Source organism: Oncorhynchus kisutch, linkage group LG21 (genome assembly GCF_002021735.2).
Source record: "Oncorhynchus kisutch isolate 150728-3 linkage group LG21, Okis_V2, whole genome shotgun sequence".
In the NCBI taxonomy this organism is placed as follows: Eukaryota; Metazoa; Chordata; class Actinopteri; order Salmoniformes; family Salmonidae; genus Oncorhynchus; species Oncorhynchus kisutch.
This window is the reverse complement of record NC_034194.2, coordinates 15,730,622-15,756,576: the sequence shown is the minus strand read 5'-3', so window position 1 is coordinate 15,756,576 and position 25,955 is coordinate 15,730,622. Positions and strand designations below refer to the sequence as shown.

The 25,955-nt window shown below is 45.0% G+C and overlaps 1 protein-coding gene across 13 annotated transcripts in view; it reads left to right on the top strand.

Annotated features, from left to right (window-relative positions):
* Positions 1–25,955, top strand: part of ptprk (protein tyrosine phosphatase receptor type K) — a 149,181-nt gene that overhangs the window by 96,296 nt on the left and 26,930 nt on the right. For all 13 annotated transcript variants that reach the window (XM_031800933.1, XM_031800932.1, XM_031800934.1 and 10 more), the window contains exons 8-13: positions 16,358–16,660; positions 18,721–18,830; positions 20,599–20,800; positions 22,791–22,896; positions 24,881–25,151; positions 25,318–25,354. In XM_031800933.1, the coding sequence (XP_031656793.1) occupies positions 16,358–16,660; positions 18,721–18,830; positions 20,599–20,800; positions 22,791–22,896; positions 24,881–25,151; positions 25,318–25,354 (1,029 nt within the window). The remainder of the gene's footprint in view (positions 1–16,357; positions 16,661–18,720; positions 18,831–20,598; positions 20,801–22,790; positions 22,897–24,880; positions 25,152–25,317; positions 25,355–25,955) is intronic.

The following is a 25,955-nucleotide window of genomic DNA, read 5'->3' as shown; positions in this document are numbered from 1 at the left end:
TGATGCAAGCTAAAAGGGATGTGTGTGTATTCAAAACACATGTGGCCATGACTTCACAGTGGCACGCCGAATACCCCCTCCACACACACACACACACACACACACACACACACACACACACACACACACACACACACAACAGCCGTAGTTCACTGAAATCTCAGCTTTTCGATGTGTGGCAATTCAGAATGTGCAATCTTGCTGAATGTTTCAGTGTGATTTCAAAAACAGTTAATTCCTCACTGCTGGAAATCTACATGCAGATTCCCAGAGAAAGTATTGTGAAATTCAGGTAATTTAAAATGCTAAAATTAAGTAGCACTTTTTCGTCTAGTGTATCAAGCTACTACAAGCCTCGCTTGTGGCATGTACGCCATTATACCTCTCATAATAGTTTCCATGTTGGAAAGTGTAGCAGCAGATAGTGCTCTTATTGCCAGCTCCATCCAGAGTCAACCCTGCTGAGTCTTAATTGAAAATCGTCGTTCGGTACATCACAAGGAGGAAAATCACATCCGTCCCTCTCCCCGAATACAATTTCTCTAGTGCTAGTGGTAACTGTGTGGGTAATTGATATGATACTGGAGTGACACACAGCATTTCATTTCCCCGTTGGGAATAGTGAGAATTAGTTTTTCCCAGCTGTCTCAGGGGGAGGCAGACACAGGCAATGCTCGCCATTCCTTTGTTATATTTTCTATGAGGAGTTTCTCTCCTCCTCCTGAAGTAGTGATTTATTGGTACTTGTCTGAGGAGAATAAAAGGTGAAATATAATCAAGTTTGGGAAGGACTGAGAGTTTAGTCTGAATGGTGGCAAGCCCGGGCTGGAAATGGATCGCAAATTGGTTGATTGCAGGAAAAGGAAAAAATATTGATCACAGCAGCAACAAAATTATTAGTCTCCTCTACTTCAAGTTTGGGATAAACATGTCTGTTTTAAAAGCAGTCCACATCTTAAACACCATGCAGACTAAAATCTGAAACTATGATCGCACATGTTAGCATCTTGTGGGTGAAATAGTTAATGGTTAGTGAAGGGTGGGATATTTAACACCCAGTATATGCTGTGTGGTTGATAATGAGAAACAGCCATCGGGCCATATTTCAGCAGCAATACTGTCAGTCAACAGGCTTATGGACAGAGAGGAGTGGAATGGAGAAAGGCTTGTGGAGGTCAGGAACAGACATTCTCCATCGAAGTGGGATATGGCTGAGGGATCGTCATTGACTATGTTCGAGGTGGACTTCACACAGAGGGGCTGACAAGTGATTCAGAGAATGCCAGCCTGTATTACAGTGGACATGATCGATTATAGAAACTAGTTGATATTTGCACAGACGAGATGCGGTAGTTCGACCTTTACACAAATAGTCACAACAGCATAGCACAGTAGCTAGTTACAGCAGGTGAGGTGTTACCCAAAGAACTTCACATTTCAGCTCTTACCCCGAGCCGCCTTAAATCCGGTGCATTATAATCTTACTGACTATGCGGTTTATTTGTGGAAACCAAAGATTTTTTGGCTGTTGCCTCAGGTTCTTGGAAACCCATTATTAAGAACTTCCTGTCAACGAAGGGAAGATTTGAGGCCTAACAGCAGAAAACATATGAAGATGGCGACGGCTTACCATAATCCGGTAAATTGACAGACTTAGGCAGGGCAGGCTAGCTCTTCCAAACCTGTGAATGTGATCCAAAAGAGACTGGGTTGAAAAAAGGCACAATGCTATTCACTCTATTCAATGCCTCAGCATTGCATCGATTTCTGTTACATTTACATTTGAGTCATTTAGCAGACACTCTTATCCAGAGCAACTTAGATCGTGCGGTGGTATTATTTAAGATACTTTGAAGAGGTTGGGATTCAGATGTTTTCGGTAGATGGTCAAGGCACTCTGCGGTCCTAGTTTCCGGGGCCAAGAGACCTGAGGTGGCAGAACGGAGTACTTTGGTCAGGGTGTAAGCATAGCCTGAAGGTAGGGAGGGGCAGTTCCTCTCGTAGTTAACCTCTTTGGCGCAGGTGTGCCGCTAGCGACCCACCTCGGCAACATCCGGTGAAATTGCAGAGCGCCATATTCAAATAGCAGAAATAGTAATAAGCATTCATGACAATACAAGTGTTAAACATCGGTTAAAAGAAACCTCTTGTTAATCCAGCCGCTTTGTCAGATTTCAAAAAGGCTTTCAAGTGAAAGCACACCATTAGATTGAGGACATCGCCCCGCTTACAAAAGCATACAAACATTTTCCAACCAAGTAGGAGTCATGAAAGTCAGAAATAGCGATACAATTAATCACTTACCTTTGAAGATATTCATCTGGCTGCAATCACAAGGGTCCCAGTTACACAATAAAATGGTAGTTTTGTTGGTAATGGTAGTTTTGTTTGATAAAGTCCCTCTTTATAGTCCCTCAAACTGAAATTATGTTTAGAATTAATCCTCGGGTTGTCAATTATCTAAATAATCGATAATATTTCAACTGGACAATAGCATATTCAATAGAAAGGAAAAAGAATGAAGGACGTGCACACTCATGTGCGCAAACCAGTACTGCATTCCTCCCCAGTCACCTGACAGAAATGTCTCATTCTTCATTTTTCAGAAAACAAGCCTGACAATGTCTAAAGACTGATATCTAGTGGAAGCCATAGGAACTGCAATCTGGACCCTAACCCATTACATAGTCAATATGTATTCAATGGAAAACTCACCCCCCGGATGGATTTTCCTCTGGTTTTCGCCTGCCATATCAGTTCTGTTATACTCAGACATTATTTTAACAGTTTTAGAAACTTTAGAGTGTCTTCTAGGATATATGCATATCCTAGCTTCGGGGCATGAGTAACAGGTAGTTTACTTTGGGCACGTCATTCATCCGAATTTCTGAATACTGCCCCATCACTAAAAAGTTGAGTACCATGGACTTGTAGTGGATATGAGCTTCGACTGGAAGCTAGTGGAGTGTGCAGAGGAGCAGGGTGACATGGGAAGGTTGAACACCAGGCAAGCTACAGCGTTATGGATAGGTTGCAGGCTTTTGATGGCACAAGCGGGGAGCCCAGCCAACAGCGAGTTACAGTAGTCCAGATGGGAAATAAGTGCATGGATTTGGACCTGCGCCGCTTCCTGTGTGAGGTAACGTTTACCTCTATGGATGTTGTAGTGCATTAACCTACAGGAGCGAGTCACTGCTTTGATGTTTACAGAGAATGACATGGTGTTGTCCAGGGTCACACCAAGGGTCGTTCCACTCTGGGAAGGGGACACCATGGAGTTGTCAACTGTGATTGAGCGGTCAGGCCTTCCCCCGGGAGGAAGAGCAGCTCCATCTTGTTGAGGTTGAGCTTGATGTGGTAGGCTGAGATACAGTATCTGCCAGGCATGCAGAGATCTGTGTCGCCACCTGGGTGTCAGAAGAGGGGGTGTAAGGAGAAAAGCAATGATAGGAGAGACCATGTGAGGATATGATGGAGCTGAGTGACTTGGTGTGTAGAGGGCCTAGAACCGAGCACTGGGGTACACCAGTAGTCAAAGTATGTGGTGCAGACAGATCCTCTCCATGTGAATTGGTAGGAGCTGTCTGCCAGGTAGGATGCAATCAAGGATGTGCAGAACCTGAGACACCCAGCCCTGAGAGGGTAGAAAGGATGATCTGATGGTTCACGGTGTCGAAGGCAGCGGATAGATCAAGGAGGATGTGAAGAGAGGAGAGAGAGAGTCAGCTTTAGCAGTGCGGAAAGCCTCAACCAGGAGACTACTCGGTTGAATGACCCGTCTTGGTTATGGTCAAGATCGTTCTGAGATAGCGAGAGAGTTGGTCAGAGACAGCACGCTCAAATGTTTTGGAAAGAACAGCAAGGGACACGTTTGACATCAGATGAGTCTTTTGGGAAAAAAAGGATATCAGTCTGTAGTTTTACATCAGAGGGGTTGAGTATTGGTATCTTGAGCAAGGTAGCGACTGATTATTTTGAAGTCAGAGGGCACACAGCCAGTGGTCAGGAATGAGTTGACAAGGGAAGTGAGGAGTGGGAGGTCTCCAGAGATGGTCTAGAGAAGGGAGGGGATGGGGTATAGTGGGCAGGTTGTTGGGCAGCCGGACCTCACTAGTCGCAGGATTTCATCTGGAGAGAGAGGGGAGAAAGATGAAAAGGCTGAGTGAATGAGGAGCAGATGTCAAACTTCTTTTCAAAGTGGTTGACAAAGTCGTCCGCAGAGAGGGAGGGAGAGAGGGGGTGAAGGTAGGAGGAGAAGGTGGCAAACACTTTTCTAGGGTTAGGGGCAGAAACTTGAAATTTGGAGTGATAGAAAGTGGCTTAATCACCCTGTCATCTCAGATTTTGAAAATACGCTTTACAGCCAAAGCAAGACAAGCATTTGTGTAAGTTTATCGATAGCCTAGCATAGCATTATGCCTAGCTAGCAGCAGGCAACCTGATCACAAAAATCAGAAAAGCAATCAAATGAAATCGTTTACCTTTGATGAGCTCCGGATATTTTCACTCACGAGACTCCCAGTTAGATAGCAAATGTTCCTTTTTTCCAAAAATATTATTTTTGTAGGCGAAATAGCTCCGTTTGTTCTTCACGTTTGGCTGAGAAATCGACCGGTAATTGCGGTCACGACAACGCCGAAAAATATTCCAAATTAGCTCCATAATATCGACAGAAATATGGCAAACGTTGTTTATAATCAACCCTCAAGGTGTTTTTCAAATATCTATTCGATAATATATCCACCGGGAGAATTGGCTTTTCAGTAGGACCGAGAGGAAAAATGGCTACCTCTTTTTTACGCAAGAATCACAAAGCCATCAAGTGGCCACTTACGCAATGTAGTCGCTTACGCTCATTCTTCAACATAAAGGCGTGAAACTATGTCAAAATGCTGTAGACACCTTGGGGAATACGTAGAAAAAGGAATCTGGTTGATAGCCCATTCACTGCTCAATAGGGACGCATCAGAACGCAGAGCTTTCAAAACATGAGTCACTTCCGGATTGGATATTTCTCATGCTTTCGCCTGCAATATGAGTTCTGTTATACTCAGACAATATTTTTACAGTTTTGGAAACTTTTGTGTTTTCTATCCTAAGCTGTCAATTATATGCATATTCTAGCATCTTGTCCTGACAAAATAGCCCGTTTACTTTGGGAACGTTATTTTTCAAAAAATGAAAATACTGCCCCCTAGTTACAAGACGTTAAGCAGTTAATACAGAGGAAGGGAAGGTAGAGGGAGTGAAATGATGATAGTGCTTCCATTTTTTCTCAGCAGAACGCAGTCCTGTTCTGTTAGTTTGCGGTGAGTCACTCAACAGGAAGGGAGGGCCGAGCCAGCCGGGGACAGTGTCATTGGAAGCGGAAAGGGAGGAGAGTAGGGCCGAAGAGGCAGGAAGGAAAAGGATTTAACAGAAAGGAGTGATGTTAGGATAGGAGAGAGTAGTGGGAGAGAAAGAGCAAAGATTGCAACGGGCCATGACCATCTGGTTAGGGTGAAGGAGAGATGAAGAGGAACAAAGTAGTGATCAGAGACCTGGAGGGGGTTTGCAGAGAGATTAGTAGCCTCTAGTAATGAGGTCAAGCGTATTGCCTGCGTTGTAAGTATGAGTGGACTGGGAAAGGAGGAGGTCAAGAGGTAAGGAGGGGAATAAAGGTGAAAATAAATGAATCAAAGGCAGACGTCAGGAAGTTGAAGTCACCCAGTGCGATGAGCCATCTTCAGGAAATTAGCTTATCAAGGTGTCAAGCTCATTGAGATACTATCTAAGGGCACCTGGTGGGTGATAGATGACAACAATGTTAACCTTGAGCGGAAAAGTGACAGCATCGAATTCAAATGAGATGGACAGGTGAGCGAGGGAGAAATTGTTAGCACAGTGCCCCGACGACCAGATGCTCTCGGACTATGAGTGAAAACGTAGTCAGATGAGAGCACAGCTGGGGGAGCAGTGTTCTCTGGGGTGATTCATGTCTCCGTCAGGGCCAAAAACCCTAGGGACTGAAGGGCAGCATAGGCTGGGATTAACTCTGCATTCTTGACCTCAGATTGGCAGTTCTGAACGCTGCCATAGACCAGGAATTCTGCATGGGTTGTGCGCTGAGGGTACACTAAATTAGAAGGGAGAGGCCTACAGGGAGAGAAGCGAACAGGTATAGAAACACACATAGTTGACAAAGCTACAAAAGAGCAAAATGAGAATCTGAAAATAACTGGGTAAAATACTCAAGTGAGAGAATGGTGTGGAGCCTTCCTCTCTTTCCTTCATTGAACAGCTCGGCAGAAGTTCGTTTTGGCGACGACACCGCCGCTGATACGACCACAGCTTACAGCTGCCGCTGAGAAAACAGGGGGGACTGAAGTACTATCACTAATTGCTAATTGCCTAGCAGAGGTGAAGAGCACACCTCCCGGTACTAATTGCTGATTGCCTAGGAGAGGAGAAACCACTCCCCCTCCAATACAGCCACTGATTACCAAAACAACAACAGTCACAAATTGTCCTGCCCCTTAATCCTGGATGATGTGTCAACAATCAGCTGCAAGTTGTCAGCAGTTCACACACCGAGTAGGCTACCGGGAAGACAGACACCACTTAAAGTAGATGGCCCTAGCCACCCACACGCACACACACCCCTTCACACTCTCAGCCTTCATTTATTTTCATTTTTTTCTATGGTTAATATTTTAATGAATATATTCAGATAGAGATGCCAGGCAGTAATGTGAAGATGGTTAAATATTTTCCAACTGCTCCGACTTCCTGTAGTGCACCGCTAGGCACTTTAGAGAGTAAATAAGAGCAAATACATTTGAGAGCAAAGAACCAAGAGTGTAAATGATGGTTTGAGTTTCAATACCTCAGACTTCTAACGAGACTGTGAAAACAAACAGCACTGGTTTGATAGGGTGTTTTAAACTCATGCAAATGAATACATTTCCTATTATGTCTGGGAAAGAGGGGTCTAAATGATTGGCTAATTTCAGTTGGGTAATTAACAGATGGCAGCTCCCATTATGAATTCATCAGTGAAGCCAAGCTCATTTGGCAGCTGTAACTGGTTTTCAGGTGTTTACGGTGTACCTGCTATGACATCAGACATCTTGGAGCAGTATTTGTGTACTAAGCGGAGTGGATGACAGTTGTTTCAGGTTGAGGAGGAACGAGAACTCAAGAGTTTATATTTAGCCTCAGGTACAGACAGACTGAGCACCTTGGAGGAGTTCAAACCTGAGCATACCTAGCTTTGTGAACGAAACTGTTTTTGCTATGTGAGATATTAGCCTAGCGGGTAACAGCGTTGGGCCTGTAGCCAAAAGGTTGCTGGTTTGAATCCCAGAACCCAGTAGGTAAAAAATCTTGAGCAAGGCACTTAACTGTAATTGCTCCTATAAATCGCTCTGGATTAGAGTGTCTGCTAAATTACTAAAATGTCAATGTAAAAAACAAATGCACCGTTACTTACTTTGGAAAGTAACTTGTTACATTACTTTTGCGTTTTTACTGAAAACAAAACCCTCTGAAGATGCCTTGGTCATTCCTTCTTATGCCCAGTACAGGGCACACACGATCTTTGAATGGCTTGAATAAGCCTACCATCCATAGCCTAATCTATAACTCTGGGCTATACCAACTCAAGGAATAATGACAGATGCAATATCTCCTTTACAATACTCAAAATAAAAGATTTTGTTGAATTACTGTATTTACACAAGTTATTACATCTATAAAAACCAACATGGACAATTGGCAGCCAATCTATTTAACCCACAGATACGAACTGGGCAGAGATATTCTACGTAAAATCACATGATCACAATGTGTAATTGTAGTGTCCTTTCATTTATGTTTACGGAGAAGATGGAGCTGGAGAAATGTCCATTCTTATCAACTGAGCCTAACTTGATCACCTAGCTACGTTGTTTACTTTATTACCAAATAAATCAATTGTGCTTTCGCCTTCACCCGATGGTCCTGTGTTTGAATCCTGCCAGTAGCGTCAGTCAAGATTTAAGAGGTAGCATCTGTCCTTTTCTTCTACCAATTCAAAGTAATATGAATACTTCCACGATAAAGGCTATTATTTCTGCCATCTCGCTAGCTATCAAGCTAACAGCTACCATGCCAGCTACCCGCCACAACATTCATGCAGAAACAGGAACCGTGGTGAACGTAGCTTAGGGGGAGGGGTTTTCGTTGTTTGTTTGCACCAACAAAGTAAAATATGAAATAATATTGTGAAAGTAAAGTAGAAAAGTAACGCGTTAGGTTACTCGTTATCACAAAATAGTAGTCTGGGTACTTAAACATGTTACTTTGTAACACTTTGCCCCCAATACTGGTTAACATACACACGCAGGCATACAGTGCCTTCAGAAAGTATTCACACCCCTTGACTTTTTCCACATTTTGTTGTGTTACAGCCTGAATTTAAAATGGATTTAAAATGTCACTGGCCTACACATAATACCCCATAATGTCAAAGTGGAATTATGTTTTTAGATAAAACATTTTTTTTTTTAAGAATTAAATCTGAAAAACTGAAATGTCTTCAGTCAATAAGTATTCAGTCCCTTTGTTGTGGCAAGAACAAATCACATAAAAAGTTGGATGGACTCACTGTGTGCAATAATAGTGTTTAACATGAATTTTGAAAGACTACCTTGGCTCTGTACCGCACACATAAAATGATCTGTAAAGTCCCTCAGTCGAGCAGTGAATTTCAAACACAGACTCAACCACAAAGACCAGGGAGGTTTTCCAATGCCTCGCAAAGAAGGGCACCTATTTGTAGATGGTAAAACAAAAAAAAGACACTGAATATTCCTTTGAGCATGTCCTGAACACAAAGTGTTATCTTTGAGGGCAAATCCAACATAACACATCACTGAGTACCAATCTTCATATTTACAGGCATGGTGGCTACATCATGTTATGAGTATTCTTGTCATCGGCAACGACTAGGGAGTTTTTTGTACGATAAAAAGAAACAGAATAGCGGTGAGCACAGGGAAAATCCTAGAGGAAAACCTGGTTCAGTCTGCTTTCCGACAGACACTGGGAGACAAATTCACCTTTCAGCAGAACACTAACCTTAAACACAAGTCCAAATATCCACTGGAGTTGCTTACCAAGTTGGCATTGAATGTTCCTGAGTGGCCTTTTTACTGTTTTGCCTTAAATCGGCTTGAAAATCTACTGCAAGACTTGAAAATGGCTTTCTAGCAATGATCAACACCAACTTCACAGTACTTGAAGAATGTTTTAAAGAATAATATTGTACACTCCAGGCGTGTAAAGCTCTTAGATACTTACCCAGAAAGACTCATAGCGGTAATCGCTGCCAAAGGTGATTCTAGGGGTGTGAATACTTATGGAAATGAGAGATTTCTGTATTTGCAAAAATGTCTAAAAACATGTTTCACTTTGTCCATTTTGGGGTATTGTGTGTAGATGGGTATGATTTTGGAAAAATGTATTTAATCCATTTTGAATTCAGGCTGTAAAACAACCAAATGTGGAATAAGTCAGGGGCTATGAATAGTTTCTGAAGGCACACACACACACACACACACACACACACACACACACACACACACACACACACACTGGCTCTGCGTGGCAAGCTGCCGCTATCTCTTTTAAATGTTCGTTCTTCAGCCAGCGAGAAAAGTGTGATAAACCTGTATCCTCTAAAGAGTTTGCAGTTTCCCTTTCTCCTTTCCCCCGGGTTGATATTGATGTTTTTTTGGGGGGTCTGTATATTTCTACCCGTTAAGTAATGTACACGCCATTAGCTAGATACAATGTCTTAGCCAGCAGAGGTTAATGGAGCAAAGCACATTAGACAGCCCTAGCGTCTAGTGCATCCCAGTGTTCGCCTCAACATTCACTGGTCCATAGGGACCTACAGGAGCAGCTAAAAACACAATTAAAAATAAATGATATTGGATTTACATTCTCCCCATAACCATGTAAGTGATGTGTGGTAGGAAAGCTATGTTGGCCAAGCTTTATTGCAGAGTGGATGTTCTGTGGTGGTTCGATGGGAAGTGGAATAATGGGAAATGTGTGGGCAGCTGGCTGTTGATTTCGCTGCCGCCTCGTCATTGGAAGGTCTACATCAATTGGGTCACCCCCAGAGACCACCCAAATGGTTCCCAGGCTAATGGAGAGGTAAATGGAGAAAACAGCCAACCTTATTAATACCTCTATTCCAAAGGCCAGCTTAGACCCAAGTTGATTTCACCACTAGCCATCCATTTTCAATCCCTCCACTTATCACAGTTATGTCAAGAAGACCAGAAAGAGGGAGAGAAAGCGAGAGAGAGGGAGTGCTCCTCAATAAGACCTCTCTCTCTCTCTCCCCCTCTCTCTCTCTCGCCACGAGTGAAGAAACCGCTGCACCGACAAGTGGCGGGCGCCACTTCAAAATTGCATTTAGCTTTCTGACCTGACAATTCTAATCAATTAGGTGAAATGCCTCCTATTACTCACCCCACTTGTTTTGTATTGACTCACAAGAGCAGAGAGATGGACAGACTAGTAATGGAGCGTTTCCACTGGATTGTATTCATATAGAAACGTCTCGCTGTCCTCCCGACTGGCCAGAGACATAGTGTGTGCCTGATGGTGGCTGTCAGATCTTCATTTAAAATGAAATGACTGCGTTTCCTTTTAAAACGTCTCTCAGGTTTAAGAAGTGGAAAACACTCTGCTAGGCGTCTGCGGTCTGAGAGATAGAAAACAAATCACAATGGAGGCGCAAAAGATCAACAACAATAGGGTGAACACAATTACAGTGACTCTCAGATTGCTTTGTTGAGGAAGTCTCCTTGCAAATGCTCTGTTCCCTCTGCTGGCCGTCCTTAGGCTTTGTTCTCCCATGTCTCCTTGAGAAGGGGAGCGATAGCTGCACTTGTGACGGTGGGGAGAGTGCGTCAGCCTGCTTGACTATGGAATCATATAGCTCGTGTAGTCTGAAGGTCTTATTCTGTGTAAAATCTCTATTGAAATCTTGTGTCCTTCGAAATGGGCCCCTTTATCCTATGCAGGCTTTTTTTGCGGGTCGGGTCGGAATACAAATACTGTCCTTCGTGCAATTCTTGACGGCCCACTGCTTGTCACAGTGGCCTGTTGTTGACCATGCAATCTCAGGCAGCAAGGCCTATGGGGAATTGAAGTGTGTTTGCTCCAGACCCTGTTGTGCTGTTTCCCCTTCCCATAGTGACCCTATCCCCGTATGCTTTCACCATCACCATCAAATCACACCATTTCTGGAAAACACCCATTATGCCTGGTCATCCGCGATCCCTGTCTCTGCCAGGGTGGTCAAAGAGCAGAACCTTCTACAAAGTTTAGCAACTCCATTTGATTTACACAAGCTACAATTTGTCTGCCTTAATCCTCAATTACATTCTTTTTGGGGTGTTTCATTAACTTTTTCCCTTTCTTGTCATGATAAAAGAGTGACAGACAAGACATGTTGCAGAGCAACTCAGTGCAAGCTGCAGCCGCCTTCCTGGCTGACATTATTGCCATTCTAGGAGATAAAGGAGCTGTTCTGCTCCAAAAGGTTTAGCTGTCGATTTCATATGAAAGCCGGTGGAGCCTGGGAGAGATAGTGGTGGAGCAGTGTGGAAGACCGGGCGACTGTGATTGACGTTAAGAAAGTTGGGAAGCAGAGAAGAAGCAATCTGTGAGCAAACAGGAGACTCCTGGTGCAATTAAAGATCTAATCCCCCTGTTCTGCCCACAAACAGGAGAAATGGGGGCTTTGTTTTCCTGTGCGACAATGACAGCACCTGTTGTGGGATCCACGTGGAGGCGAAGCGTCTTTGGTGTGCATTCCTAGACTCACAACAATATTTGCATTTTTGAACAACAAATCCATTTGCATCCGATAATTTAAAAGGGGTTTTTCTCCCTGCACCTGGTGTCTGTTGTGCGACAATTAGAGATTTGATTGACAGTACTTATCACCTTTCTTGGACGTGTATACACCAACTACATGCAGAAATGCACATAGCAACAATATAAAGTGTCTTAAATTCTCTTAGTCCGGCTATGCCAAGCTAAGCGAACGTTGGTGCATTACTACAGGCCTTTCCATCCAATCAACATCAATCATGGTCCGTGGAGCCTGGTTGGCAGCGTCGCTGATTGCCATCCAGCAGGAAGGACAGTGACCGTCCTGTCACATTCCCAGCCCCCTGTGTGTAATTTGTTTGGACCAGCAGCACGTCAGCAATGCCATGACGCATCCTCATTGGTCATTTAGCCCAACGGGTGACAGATTCTTAAACTCTCTTATAATGCAATCATGGGCCTTGCTAATCGGATTAGCAAACAAATAATGGAATCAAGCTGCAAAATAAGGAGGGAAGATCTGAAATCAATACAGGATATTCAATGTGGTTTCTTTGCCATTAAGGAGTCTGGTGACTGCTTATTTGATTATGATTGATTGCTTGTGCACTTAATCAGGTGCTTCAGACATGCCTTTGAATCATGTAAGCACTCTGTAGAGAAATATTTACCTCCGTATATGCAAATGTTACTTTTTCTCTCTGCTGAACGCCGTGGAGACAAAGAATACATTGTCGCTCGCCGCGAAGAGCGGGCCGTACGAACAATGGGTTTTGTTTTCGACATCAATGGTTGATTAAAGATCCAGGGACGACGCCACGGTGTTCTCATCCCAAATGGCCACGTTCCAGACTCCCCCCCCCCCCCCCCCCGACCCCTCTTTCCCTCACCCCTCCTCACCCACCCACTGCACTGTAGATAAAGGAAGCCTAGTGCAAGGAGGGTCAGAGGGGAAATGTGTGTTTGAATTGAGGGGCCAAAGGAGGGCCCTGTCCTGTTTAGTATGGTGAGCCACTGGGCTGCAGCCTGCATCCATCCTGAAAAAGGGGCGTTAGGAAAGTGGGCACGCTTTCCTAATCGCTCTGGCACCATGCCTCTCCCAGGACCGTATATCTCCTTTTAATTTAAGGCTTGAAAAATACTCTGGGATTTTAGCATCTGAGGCTGCCGGAATCGATGGAATTTATTATAGGGGGCTTGCCTAATCTGTAAAGTTAATGCAGGACTTCACGGCTATTGATCAGCTCTGAAGGGTACACGCGTTGTTAATCATGGCCCTGGGTGATAGAATACACAGAATAAAGAAGAGGGAATGGGGGGGGGGCAAGAGAGAGAGGGGGACAGGTAATTGTCTGCTATGCAAATGTTATTGCTTCTTTGTGTGTACGCATGTGGTGAAAGTTGATGGGGCATTGGAAGTCGTAAGCAATTAATTTCTAACCCCAACTTATTATTGCCTGGTTGACATTTAAATGATGGAGGATGTCAGGAATCTATCCGACTCTATTCGTCCCTGGTACTTTCATTTATTTTGTCTACTCTTTTATCTTTTCACCCCCAAACTGAATAGCTGAATTTCGGGTCATCATATGGGTTGGGCACTTACTAATAGGTTGATAATGTATAGCTTTGGCTTTGCCTCTATCTCCCAGTCAAGGCCCATTTCAGGCTGATCCTAAATCATTTGGCCGTTACTGAGTTCACGTCGTGCACATATGCTGGAGTGGATCAAGTGTGGTAAAGATTATAGGAATAGTTTCCCCCTGGCTTTTTCATGTGTTCCACTTGGCAGATGAAACGTGTCCCTGATCAAAACATGTCATTATGACTGAATTCTCAGATTCTTCTGTTAGAATGGCCTTCTCTCGCTCTTTCTCTCGCTATTTGTCACTGTTGACCTCACTCTCTATTGTCAGGAAAATCAGCTTTTGAAATGATTTTGCCCTTGACCAAACTTACAAAGAGTATTATTATGTGGGGGAAAATGCACTGACTTATTCGTTCCATTCATTTATGACGTGCCTCCAAAGAACCTGTCGAGATTTAAGAAAAAAAATAAATGTGCCATGTGAAAATGTGCAGAAATTGCATGCTGTCACTGGCTCAACTGAATTTTGTGTGCGTTTCCCAGTGAGTGACAACCAGATAATGACTTGTTATAGGTAAAATGGACCTATGGGAGATGTGTGTCTCTACCCTCGTGTTCTTTTTCCTCTTCATTATTTTCTCTCCCTTGCTTTTATTTCCACAATTATCTCAGACTAAGTGTACATTGGCTCTACACAGAAATGGTCTCGTATTGAACTATCATGTCGCCGGGCTCAGGAAGCAACAAAAAAAAAGGGGAGAAATTGAATTTTAGTTTCCCGGTTCTCGGGGTATTTAATAAATGCTTGTATTGTGAAGAGAAGAGAGAGGAGGTCAACAGGTTGCTCGCGACGGCTTCCGCTCTATTACAGACAACCTGTGGCCACTCCTGGACCAATTCCCCTCTGAGCACTGCTCACCCTCAGGAACACTGGCCACTAAATAAGTCACGACAAACGTTTCATCATCACCGGTGGCGCCACTTCAAATGAAACACTGCAGGGCAGCGGTTAACGGTGGTAGAGGAGTGTGAACATTTGTGTGTGTCCCCCCCCCCCCCCCACTCTTCGCCGAGGAAAAGAGGGATTTAATTACATTTTGGTATCTATTGACATGTTTTTCCCAAGTTATAGCGCCAACATCCAATGCCATTGATTTGAGACAATACGCCACATCAATATAAATGGCTCAAACAAAAGAGTGCGAGTAATGACAAGTGGTGTAGATGAATGTTGGAGATGGCCCACTATCTCTCTAACAGTGTATGGAGTTGTAGAGAGCTTCATCCATAATAACCCCCAGAGCCAACAGTCGATCTCAGATTCATGTTAACAAGTCCCCAGTCTTTATTCAGAGCTTTTCATTTTAATTAGGCTAGAAAGGAAGGACTCTCCTGGGCGACGCTCATCAAAGAGCAGGTGATTACACCCAGCTGAGGGCCCAGCCTTTAAAAATGGACAATCTGTGATTTAGCACCACGAGTTAACCTTTCTCCTCTTCTCTTCTTGTCAGTTTGGCCTAAGAAGAACACGTTATTAACATACATAGAACGTCTAGCCTTTCTGTCCATCTCCCTTTCTGTCCATCTCCCTTTCTGTCCATCTCCCTTTCTGTCCATCTCCCTTTCTGTCCATCTCCCTTTCTGTCCATCTCCCTTTCTGTCCATCTCCCTTTCTGTGGCTCAGAGCAGTGGTGGTAGAGATGAGACTGCACAGAATAAGGGCAGGTCTGTTTCCACGGAGGACATTTGAGAGAGAGAGAGAGGCTTTTGTGTGAGGATGGCCTGCCACGCCAAGAGCCTGCACGGTGCACACGTACACCCCCCCCCCCCCCCCCAGGCCAGCCATGGCAGAATCCTTACCCCATTACTCAATGAATGAGTGTTGCAGAGTGGGAAAGGGCACCAGGGCTCACTGCGGTGGACGACTTAGCTGAGACTGAACCCCCACAACCTCTACATGTCAGGTCCTGCACTTTAGCCACGACTAGGCCGGTGTCTGAAACTCATCAATAAAGGACAAATTGAAAGCCCCTTAACCCTCAAACCTGGCCCCTAACTCCTGTTTATGCACGGACAGGAAATGCGTAGCATTTTGAATATAAAGCCTAACATGTCAATACTCTTTAGTGATAATCCAAATATGAAAGTACAGAAAGTCCAAACCACTGCATTGTAAATGAGGAAATCAGCACAGTACACAAATACAGTGTTAAAAGTGTTTCAAGTCATTCTCCTATTGAAGTCCTGCCCTTGCTGGTTGCTGCAGTGTTGGCTGCATCTCCACATAGCAACCGGCAAACAGTCACGGTGAGACAAAGGCACTACTTGCATCATTGCCTTAATCGCGCAGGTAAATTGGACTATTAGAGTCATTAGTATCCACCATTGCTTGATGGATTGCGGGCTGGATTATATTGACTTCCTCCCAGGGTGATATATTGGCTAATTCAGAAGCCCTTAAGAGGCTGTGTGAGTGTCCTCCTGGTCACCAGCGCTGGCTCAACACAATCCACACAGTTTACGTTGCTCATTAGCCCCCCCCCCCCCCCTCCCCTTCTCTCACATGGACATTTAATCCTCATAACGGCCTCATTATTTGTCTGTGGATATGTTCTGATCCGGGGATGAGGAAAAGAAAAGTGGAGCTTTGTGTAGACTGGCCGCCGTGCTGCTGAAGGACAATTGTCAGGCACCATCATCAACACCGCGCTTTCACAGAGCATCCATGTGGAACTGATGTGTTAATACTGGCTAACCGTGCACATTCTTCTGTGACAGACATGTTAGTGGCAGTATATGTTGTCCCCACATCAGATGACACTGTACACAAACGGGTCTCTCCAGTGATTTTATGTTGGCCATAGTTGTAGTCATGGGTTTCTTTTTCTCCTCCAGAGCCGATGCGGACCCCGAAGAAGCTGAAGATTGCCGAGACCCAGGCCAGGTTCATCGCTGTGGACTGGGAGTCTCTGGGCTACAACATCACCCGCTGCCACACCTTCAACGTCACCATCTGCTACCATTACTACAACGCCAACAATCAGACCAAGGCCGACTGCCTGGACATGGACCCCAAGGCCCCACGCCACGTGGTGGGCAACCTGCCCCCCAACACCAATGTCAGCCTCAAGATGATCCTCACCAACCCCGAGGGACGCAAGGAGAGCGACGAGACCATCATCCAGACAGATGAAGATGGTATGTGCACTCTACATAACAGATAGGTGTCAGGAGACAGAGAGGCTTTTTTTAATGCTCAGATTTCAGATGTAGAATTCACACTTATTCGTCAGTGTTAATGAATCAAGCTCACCCATCTCTATAATTCTCATGTATTTTGAAAAGGTAGATGTATCTAGCTCTGTTTGTAACCAGTTGAAATTGACTCATGCTCTTTGCTGCCCCCCGTGATTCCTACCTCTGGGCTGAGTTACTCATTTCAAAGCAGGGCACGTTTTCTCACTGTTGCTCTCTGAATAGACACTAGCTGGGTAGCTAACCAAGGGCTGAGATAACAGCACTGGCGGCAGCCCGGAATTTATAACTCACATTAAACGCTTCAGTATTATAATCATGCAGCCAGGTGACCAGCTCTATCCTGTGGCTACCGGCAGACATGTTGTCCCTTGAAGAGGACCTGTTTAAATCTCACTTCACGTTCGCACAAGCCCAGGAGATAATGTTAGAGAAATGACTGAGCCCTCTGTAATTGTTCCACCAGAACTTATTTGAACTTTTCCCTGATTCTGCATGTAGCTAGAGATTTGTTTTTGGGGTTATATTCCGGTCCTGCTAGGCTCCCGAGTGGCGCAGCAGTCTAAGGCACTGCAACTCTGTGCAAGAGTCGTCACTACAGTCACTACAGTCGTCACCCGGTTCAAATCCGGGCTGTATCACATCCGGCCGTGATTGGGAGTCCCATAGGGTGGCGCACAATTGGCCCAGCGTCGTCTGGGTTTGGCCGGGTTAGGCCGTCATTTAAATAAGATTTTGTTCTTAACTGACGTGCCCAATTAAATAAAGGTTAAATAAAAAATTCTAAATAAATAAAAACATGTTATTACCTAGTTCTACAATTTGTTTATTTTTTTAATAGATTGGGGTGTATAACTTCAGTGGTATTCCAACAGCAGAAGAGAAATCTGTCTGATTGTTTTTAACATGTCAAACCAAGCCCATTTTCAGTAGCATCAGTCAGGAAAAAGGAATGCATGTTTTTTTTTGTGTGTAAAAAGCTGATGTCTCAGTGACATCCATCCAGCAGATTTGATAAATTTAAGTTTGTCTGACTTGGGGGAGAGGAGAAGAGAGGCCCACGTAAACAGTTCCTCTAACACTGATCTGGAGACAGCAGACACGCACGTGCGCGCCGCCCCCGGGCCCTGCTCCTCTCTTCAGACAGACAGGCCTGACAAGCACCCAACCATGTGACCTGGTCACGCTACTGCTCTCTGTCTGTCTGCTGTGAAGGAGAGGGCTTTGGACATCCCCGACCTAGCCTGACTAGACTAGAACACAGCCCAGGGAGACAGGCATGCAGGCAGACACAGCCCCATGGCAGACCAGTCCTGTGGCAGCCATAGAGACCCATGGGACTGCCAGGTTTCATCAGTAGTGATGAGGCTGTCAGTCAGTAGTGTTCACCAATCCAGGATGTATTACGAAGGTCCTCAGAATATTAGGCTACTACTGTTACCCATTGACAGCCCTGCTATCTCAGCTATTGTACTGCTAAAATGTTAGACGAAACACTAGGAAGTATCTTCGTGGAGAGTTCCAATACATTAACATTTTGGATTGGAGATTCTAGTCAATACATTTAGTTTTCCACTGATCAGTACTCATGTCACAGTGGTCTGGCATGCTGGTTTCTCTTGCTGATGGATGTACTCTAATAGTGAAAGTTACAAATTAAAGGAGACTAATTTGATCATAAAACATGCAGACAGAGAGAGAGGATGCTCTTGAAAAGACATTGCACCTTGATCTCCTCTCGTGTAAATACATTATCAAAATTCAATAAAAAAAAATAAACACCAGGGATTCGAGTGTCTGCCATTCAGTGCTAGCACAGAGCTCTACATTATTATGCCATTTTCAACATGTTGCTTTACGGTAAGTAAATCCAATCAGTGGTCTTGTTACGGGCGCAGAGGCTCAGGAGTGGCTCTCTCTGTGAGAATAGGATTCATTACAGCACAGTGGCCTTCCTTTGATTGCACTAGGACCTACTCCTCCTGTCTTCTGTCCTAATGCAGTGCCTGGCCCCGTTCCCAGCCAGTCCATGAAAGCCACACCGTTTGAGGATCGGATCTTCCTCTACTGGAAGGAACCACTGGAGCCCAATGGGATCATCACCCAGTATGAGGTAATGAAGCATTATGGTCAGAAGGAGGTGGGGGGAGGGAGGGAGGGCAGGGGCGGGAGAGGTAGGGGTATGGAGAGAGGTGGGGGTGGGGAAGGGAGTGACGGGGGGGAGGCAGGAGAGGAGAGATATGGAGAGATGTGGAGAAGGGAGTGACGGGGGTGGCCAAGGGAGAGAGGGAGGGAGGAAGGGGAGGGAGAGGTGGGAGTATGGAGAGAAGTGGGGAAGGGAGGGAGAGAGTGGGGGGGATTGGGGGTGGAGGTGTGAGGGTAGACAGGTCTGTCCAGGATCCACATGTGGGAGGGAGGGAGGGGGGGAGAGGTAGGAGAGATGGTAGTATGGAGAGAGGTGGGGAGTGGGGGGGATTGAGGGTGGAGGTGTGAGGGTAGACAGGTCTGTCCAGGATCCACATGTGGGAGGGAGGGAGGGGGGGAGAGGTAGGAGAGGTGGGAGTATGGAGAGAGGTGGGGAGTGGGGGGGATTGAGGGTGGAGGTGTGAGGGTAGACAGGTCTGTCCAGGATCCACATGTGGGAGGGAGGGAGGGGGGGAGAGGTAGGAGAGATGGTAGTATGGAGAGAGGTGGGGAGTGGGGGGGATTGAGGGTGGAGGTGTGAGGGTAGACAGGTCTGTCCAGGATCCACATGTGGGAGGGAGGGAGGGGGGGAGAGGTAGGAGAGGTGGGAGTATGGAGAGAGGTGGGGAGTGGGGGGGATTGAGGGTGGAGGTGTGAGGGTAGACAGGTCTGTCCAGGATCCACATGTGGGAGGGGGGGAGAGGTAGGAGAGGTGGGAGTATGGAGAGAGGTGGGGAGTGGGGGGGATTGAGGGTGGAGGTGTGAGGGTAGACAGGTCTGTCCAGGATCCACATGTGGGAGGGGGGGAGAGGTAGGAGAGGTGGGAGTATGGAGAGAGGTGGGGAGTGGGGGGGATTGAGGGTGGAGGTGTGAGGGTAGACAGGTCTGTCCAGGATCCACATGTGGTTTGTATATCTAAACCATGTTTCACAGGTTTTATGAACCTTTACTGTCCCTATGGAAGCATGTGAAACCTGCTCCTTTTTCATACAGGACTATGGTGCAAATACTGTAACTCAAACAGTGGACTGTGGGTTCGAAGGGAATCTCATTGTATGTTACTGTTGAAAAATACTTTTTTTGAGTACTGCTTAGATACAGTATGAAAAGGTGTTCTGATCCATAATTAACTGTATTGTATTATTTAAGGTAAAAACAACAGTGATTCATAGCTTGTGTGCAATGGGGTGTATGGAAGAAACATTTCCTGTGAGAGTATGAGAACACTGGCCCACATAATACATGGGAATGTAACATGACACTTACTACATAATGACATGGGAAGTCACATGATCAAAATCTTTACCACACATTTTAGTCCAGGTTTATGAGATTGTATGCATGCTGTAAACACAATGCAGAAAAATCACTGAAAACGAATTTCAGTTTTTAAAACTTTGCTATGTACTTTGCTATGTACTTTACTATGTACTTTGCTATGTACTTTACTATGTACTTTGCTATGTACTTTACTATGTACTTTGCTATGTACTTTGCTATGTACTTTGCTATGTACTTTGCTATGTACTTTACTATGTACTTTGCTATGTATGTGCATTCCGCTTACTTAAAGACGGATGAAAAGGTTTCCATCACGGCATAATGTAACAGAAACCTCATTACCATTTGCTTGAACACTTTTTCGACAGCTCATTAGGTAAATATTGTATTTCCCTCACCTCTCCCTCCCCTGACAGATCAGCTACAATGGTATTCGGTCCTTTGACCCCTCGGTGCCGTTACTGCGGCCTCCTCTGATCGTGTCTCTGCCCTGGAACACTTCTCACCACGTCTTCAACCAGCTGCACCCTGGCACCACCTACCAGTTCATCATACGAGCCAGCACCGTCAAGGGCTTCGGGCCCCCAACCACACTCAACATCACCACCAACATCTCTGGTACATTTATCCCCCCCCCCCCCCCCCCCCCCGCCCTTTTCCCCCTCAGAACAGCCACAATTTGTCGGGGTCATGGACTCTGCCAGGTGTCGAATGCATTCCACAGGGATGCTGGCCCATGTTGACTCCAATGCTTCCCACAGTTGTGTCGAGTTGACTGGATGTCCTTTTGGTGGTGGACCATTCTTGATACACACAGTTACAGATACAGAAACAGTTGAGCATGAAAAACCCAGCAGCTTTGCTGTTCTTGGCACAAACTGGTGCACCTGGCACCTACTACCATACCCCGTTCAATGGCACTTAAATCTTTTGTCTTGCCCGTTCACCCTCTGAATGGCACACGTACACAATCTATGTCTCAATTATCTCAAGGCTTAAAAATCCTTCTCTAACCTGTCTCCTCGCCTTCATCTACACTGATTGAAGTGGTGACATCAATAAGGTGCCATAGATTTCACCTGGATTCACCTGGTCAGTCTATGTCATGGTTCTTAATGTTTTGTACATTCTGTATATATTTCCAAATGAGGTTGGAATAATACTGTGAAATTGTGAATATTATGATTAATGCCCTTTTAGTGTAAGAGCTGTTTGAAAAGACCCCCTGAAATTTTTGCCTGTTTTGGTAGGATGGAGTTTTGGCCTGCCCGGTGACAACACCAGGCGGCAAACAAGTTAATAGACTAATAAGAGAGTTCCAAACCTCTCCGCCAATAACTGCTAGTTGTCAGTTCTCCCCTCCCCTCTCAGAGAGTCCTAGCAAAATTCTTGCTTGACAAATTGCTCTTTACTAAGAAGCTATTTTGTCTATTTTTGACCATTTGGATTGAAAACAATCACCGTAAGGTACACTTAATTGTTACCCAGAAAGGATTTAATATTGAGACAACTGCATTGGACCTTTAACCTTTATTTATCCAGGAAGTCCCATTGAGGTCAGAAGACCTCTTTTACAAGGGAAACCGGACCGAGAGGATCCTCCCTAGTATGGTAGATTACATATACAATGACAGTGGTGTTGCTGCTGCTAGGCTATAAGGAGTGCTACCAGAGGAAATATGGTTTATTGTATATAATAAGTAGCTATCATAGTTGTGTTAAATTGATGCATAATGTAACTGTTATCGTTGTTGTCGTTACGTTAAAATGGGGTCTGTTAGCGCTTCAGCTGCAAGTAGCATCTAGGAAGCAAAGTAACCAAAATGGGGTGAAAATGGTGCATTTTAATGCATAATGTGGTTGGGTTATGGGTTTTGATTTTCAGAGCAATTTCTCCCATAATACTAAGCACAGCGCTGAGATATCTGTCTGTAATGGTTACTGTATCAGACTCTGTTGCTTAATGGAATATATGGATTCTCCATACCTGTTGGAGTCATTTTCTTCAGCACACTATTTTCCCAACTCTAATCTTGGCAGCACTCAACGTGCACTAGACAGGGATGCATTTGAAATCTGTTGAAGTGACAGCCTAGGACCTCATTAGATAATAATGCGAACCACAGACAGAATTTAAAGCAATCAAATTAAGCAGGTGAATGGAAGCTAAAAGCTTCTTGATATATTGGCAAATAAGGCCAGTAGCCTTTCTTAAGTAAGAGAGGCCTTGTGCTTTTTGCACTAAACACCTAGTTCAATCTTTAAGAGATGTAATGTACACAATTTAGTTGTAATCACACAGGAAACATCATTTCACGCTTTTTTGGCAAAACTGTTGGGTTGCAATTCTCAGAAATGCATTAGAAAACATGTTCCAAGCAGGAGAGGGGCTGTTTACTATGCACTTTGCAGTACTATAATAAAGCCAAGTTCAGCCAAGTCCAAAATGAAACATAATGTGTCTTGGCGTAGCATGCTTTCCCCAAGCCTTCAACATAGTACACCCCATTGCCGTCAATTACCCCCACTCTTGCATTTTTCCTCCATCTGTGATTTTGCATTTAATTCTTGTCTCCCCCCCCCCCCCCCCCCCCCCCCCCCCCCCCAGCCCCAACTCTGGAGGAGTATGATGGATCCGAGGCGTTTCTGAATGAGACGGCCACCACCATCACGGTCCTACTGAAGCCAGCTCAGGCCAAAGGTGCCCCTATCAGGTAAGAGAACTAATGCCTGGCTTTGTTCTAGTCCAAAGGTTCCATCCAATCATTTTAATGAAGCTCCTCCGTCCGCTTGCCTGACCTCTCTGTCAGGACGTTTGTGTCGTGTTGTTCCCTGTCCCTCCCTGTCCCTTAATGCAGCACAGCCCACAAATAGAGAGAGCAGTGCTGGGTAATGTTTGCAGAGACTCTGCAGGGAATTTAGATATTCAGGTCCATGGCCCCGCCGATCTCTATTTGATTTGGCCATTGTTGGCCTGTGCCTTTTCATTTCCCCTCCCCTATCACAATCGGCAGGGATATGGAGTTTGAAGGTACTTGTCATAAAGGGAATTTGAAGATAACTCTTTGCTCTCAGATTCAGTAAATCAGCTATTATGCTGCCAGGCCTGGGCTTCGATTGTGAAATTGGAGGGGCCGCAGATGGGGAGGGGAAGGACAACAGCCCTGAATACAAAACCAGCTGACCACATTTCTTCCTCACAGGCACTCACTCAGTAGATGTGGCAGTTGTTGCTAATATGTCACACACCCCTCTAAATGTGGCTGTTTTCTGTCTGGGATACAGACGTTGTGTAGAGTATTGTTACAAATATCATAAAGATGAATCGCATAATCAGATACCAAATATGCAATGGAGGGTGGGTATTAGGATTGGGAAATACACTGCCACTAGGATTATGTCACGTTTTTACCCGCTTAAAGGTCCAATGCAGCCATTTTTATCTCAATATCAAATAATTTCTGTGTAGCAATTAAAGATACAGTCCAGGATCTTAAGCACAACAAATTCGTAACACATTGTACGAAATGGACTCGTAACATATCATACGAAATGCAAAACAATGATATGCAATATGAAATTTTTCAGGGCGTAACATGTCATACGAAACGGATGACGTAGTAAAGGCATGGGCTTTTAAAGGATTTAGGAGTACCAACGAAACAAAGATGTGTGTTTTTAAAATAGACAGTGATTCGGAATTGGACAGATTGTGGCCTGAGTGCATTATCAAAAGGATAGTTTAATTTGGCCAGTTTTGGCTGTGCACCGTAAAACTGGCCAAGCTCTGATGAAAGCTGATTGGCTAATCACGCAGCAACTCTGTGCAGGGGTAATTTAGAGAGGTTTGGTTAAGGTGTGTATTAGGGATTGAGCTATAATGAGCCTTCAGGCCATCTGCTCAGGTAATTTGTAACAGTTTGACAAGCGATACAAGGAAGAGGAAACGAGCCAGAGCACTCACTCTATTTCGGTGGAAGGGGGCAGATTTTGTGTCCATCTGCGCCCGGCATTATGGAGTGTCACTTGCATTTTAGATCTGCGGCGCTTTGAGCTAAAATAGGAGCTATGGAAGGTCAGGGAGGTGGCGAAGGCTGTCATGCCGCTGGGCACTAATGGTGAGGGAAGGGTGGACGAGGGGGAGAGAGAGATGCGCCCCCGGGCAGTCATTACCAAGGGTGGAAGGAAGGAGGTTCTGCTAGGTTTACAGCTCCATGGGTGTGCGAGGGGCGCTCCTCCTCTCCTCCTCTCCTCGCTCTGCGTTGTGTTTATAAGTTGCCCTGGCACTGTGGTTAGTGCGTGTCTTGCCACGTTAAGACCCTTAGGGGGAGAGACGAAGCACGTCAGTGTGACTTTGTAATACTAATGAGAGACACGACCTGTTTACTCCCACCGGCGTTTCATGAGCCCTTTCTCTTTAGTCTACAGCCTCCCAGTCTGAGAGAATGGACGGTTATTAGTTAAAGGCTATGTGCAGATAAATGGGCTCAGGTAGAGATATCATGGCCTGCAGCGTGTACGATGTTACCAAGCCAGGGCTAATTCCAGCAGTTCAACTCATTTGGCATGCCCTCTCTGTGCTCTGTGAAGTGAGAGATTGCTTTAAGATTAGCCTGCTTTTGTTTGGCTAGCTGACTTTGTTTGCTTGTGCTGTTTTGTGAGGACTGATTGCCTGTGATGTCCTGTTCCTCTCCGCAGTGCTTATCAGATCGTAGTGGAGGAGCTGAATCCTCATCGCACACGCAGGGAGGCCAGCTCCGTGGACTGCTACCAGGTCCCAGTCTCCTTCCACGCCTCCAGTGGCGGTTCACCGTATTACTTTGCGGCAGAACTCCCGCCTGGGAACCTTCCGGAGCCTTCTCCGTTCACGGTGGGCGACAACAAGACATACCACGGCTTCTGGAACCCTCCGCTCGCTCCCAGGAAGAACTATAACATCTACTTCCAGGCCGTCAGCAGCGTGGAGAAGGTGAATATGCACGACGCTCTATCAGCCAATAGGATTCTCTAATGTTACCCCATTGGGTTATTGGAGTTTTACATCGAGGAGCATTGTTTGCCACCCCACCCTTTTAAATGAATTAAAATCCTTATGTTGTATTGTATTTAATTTGAATTTAATTTATTTTCCACAGGAAACAAAAACACAATGTCTGAGACTTGCAACGAAAGGTAAGACTTACATTTTTGCTTATTTGTACAACAATAAAAGTCCTTCTTGCCCAATATTAATGCATTGACCGTACAGTACAGTTGGATTTCACTTTTCCCAGTAGCCAATGAATGCCCTCTCTCGTGCTCCGATGAAGAACTGTTACGTGATAATGTGTGTGCCACTTTATTTTCTGTCACTCTTCCAAGAGAATTGTCGTGCAGCGAGGATCTGGATTGAGGCAGAATTAAGGAAAGCTTATTTATTTGTAACATTCGCGCTTGTAAAGCACCTTCTCTGGTGAACAGCTTGTTTCTGTGGGAACAGGGGGCTAGCAGTGCCAACCCTTTGGATTTCACAGTTAGAGAGAGAGAAAGCTCACTGGTTTTCATAATAAAGCCATGCTGTTGGTTTTTGGTGATTAAGAGGGAGTGGTCATTCAATTGTTACAATTCATACAGTGCCAGCTCATCCGTGATGGAAATAGGTTGCTGATTTATGGACTCTGTCCTCTTGCACTATTGAAATGATCTGCATTATAGTTTATGGACAACATTTATGCTGAATATGCATTTTTGCAAGTGCATTGGATTTAACTGGCCAAGTATTTCAAGTACTTAT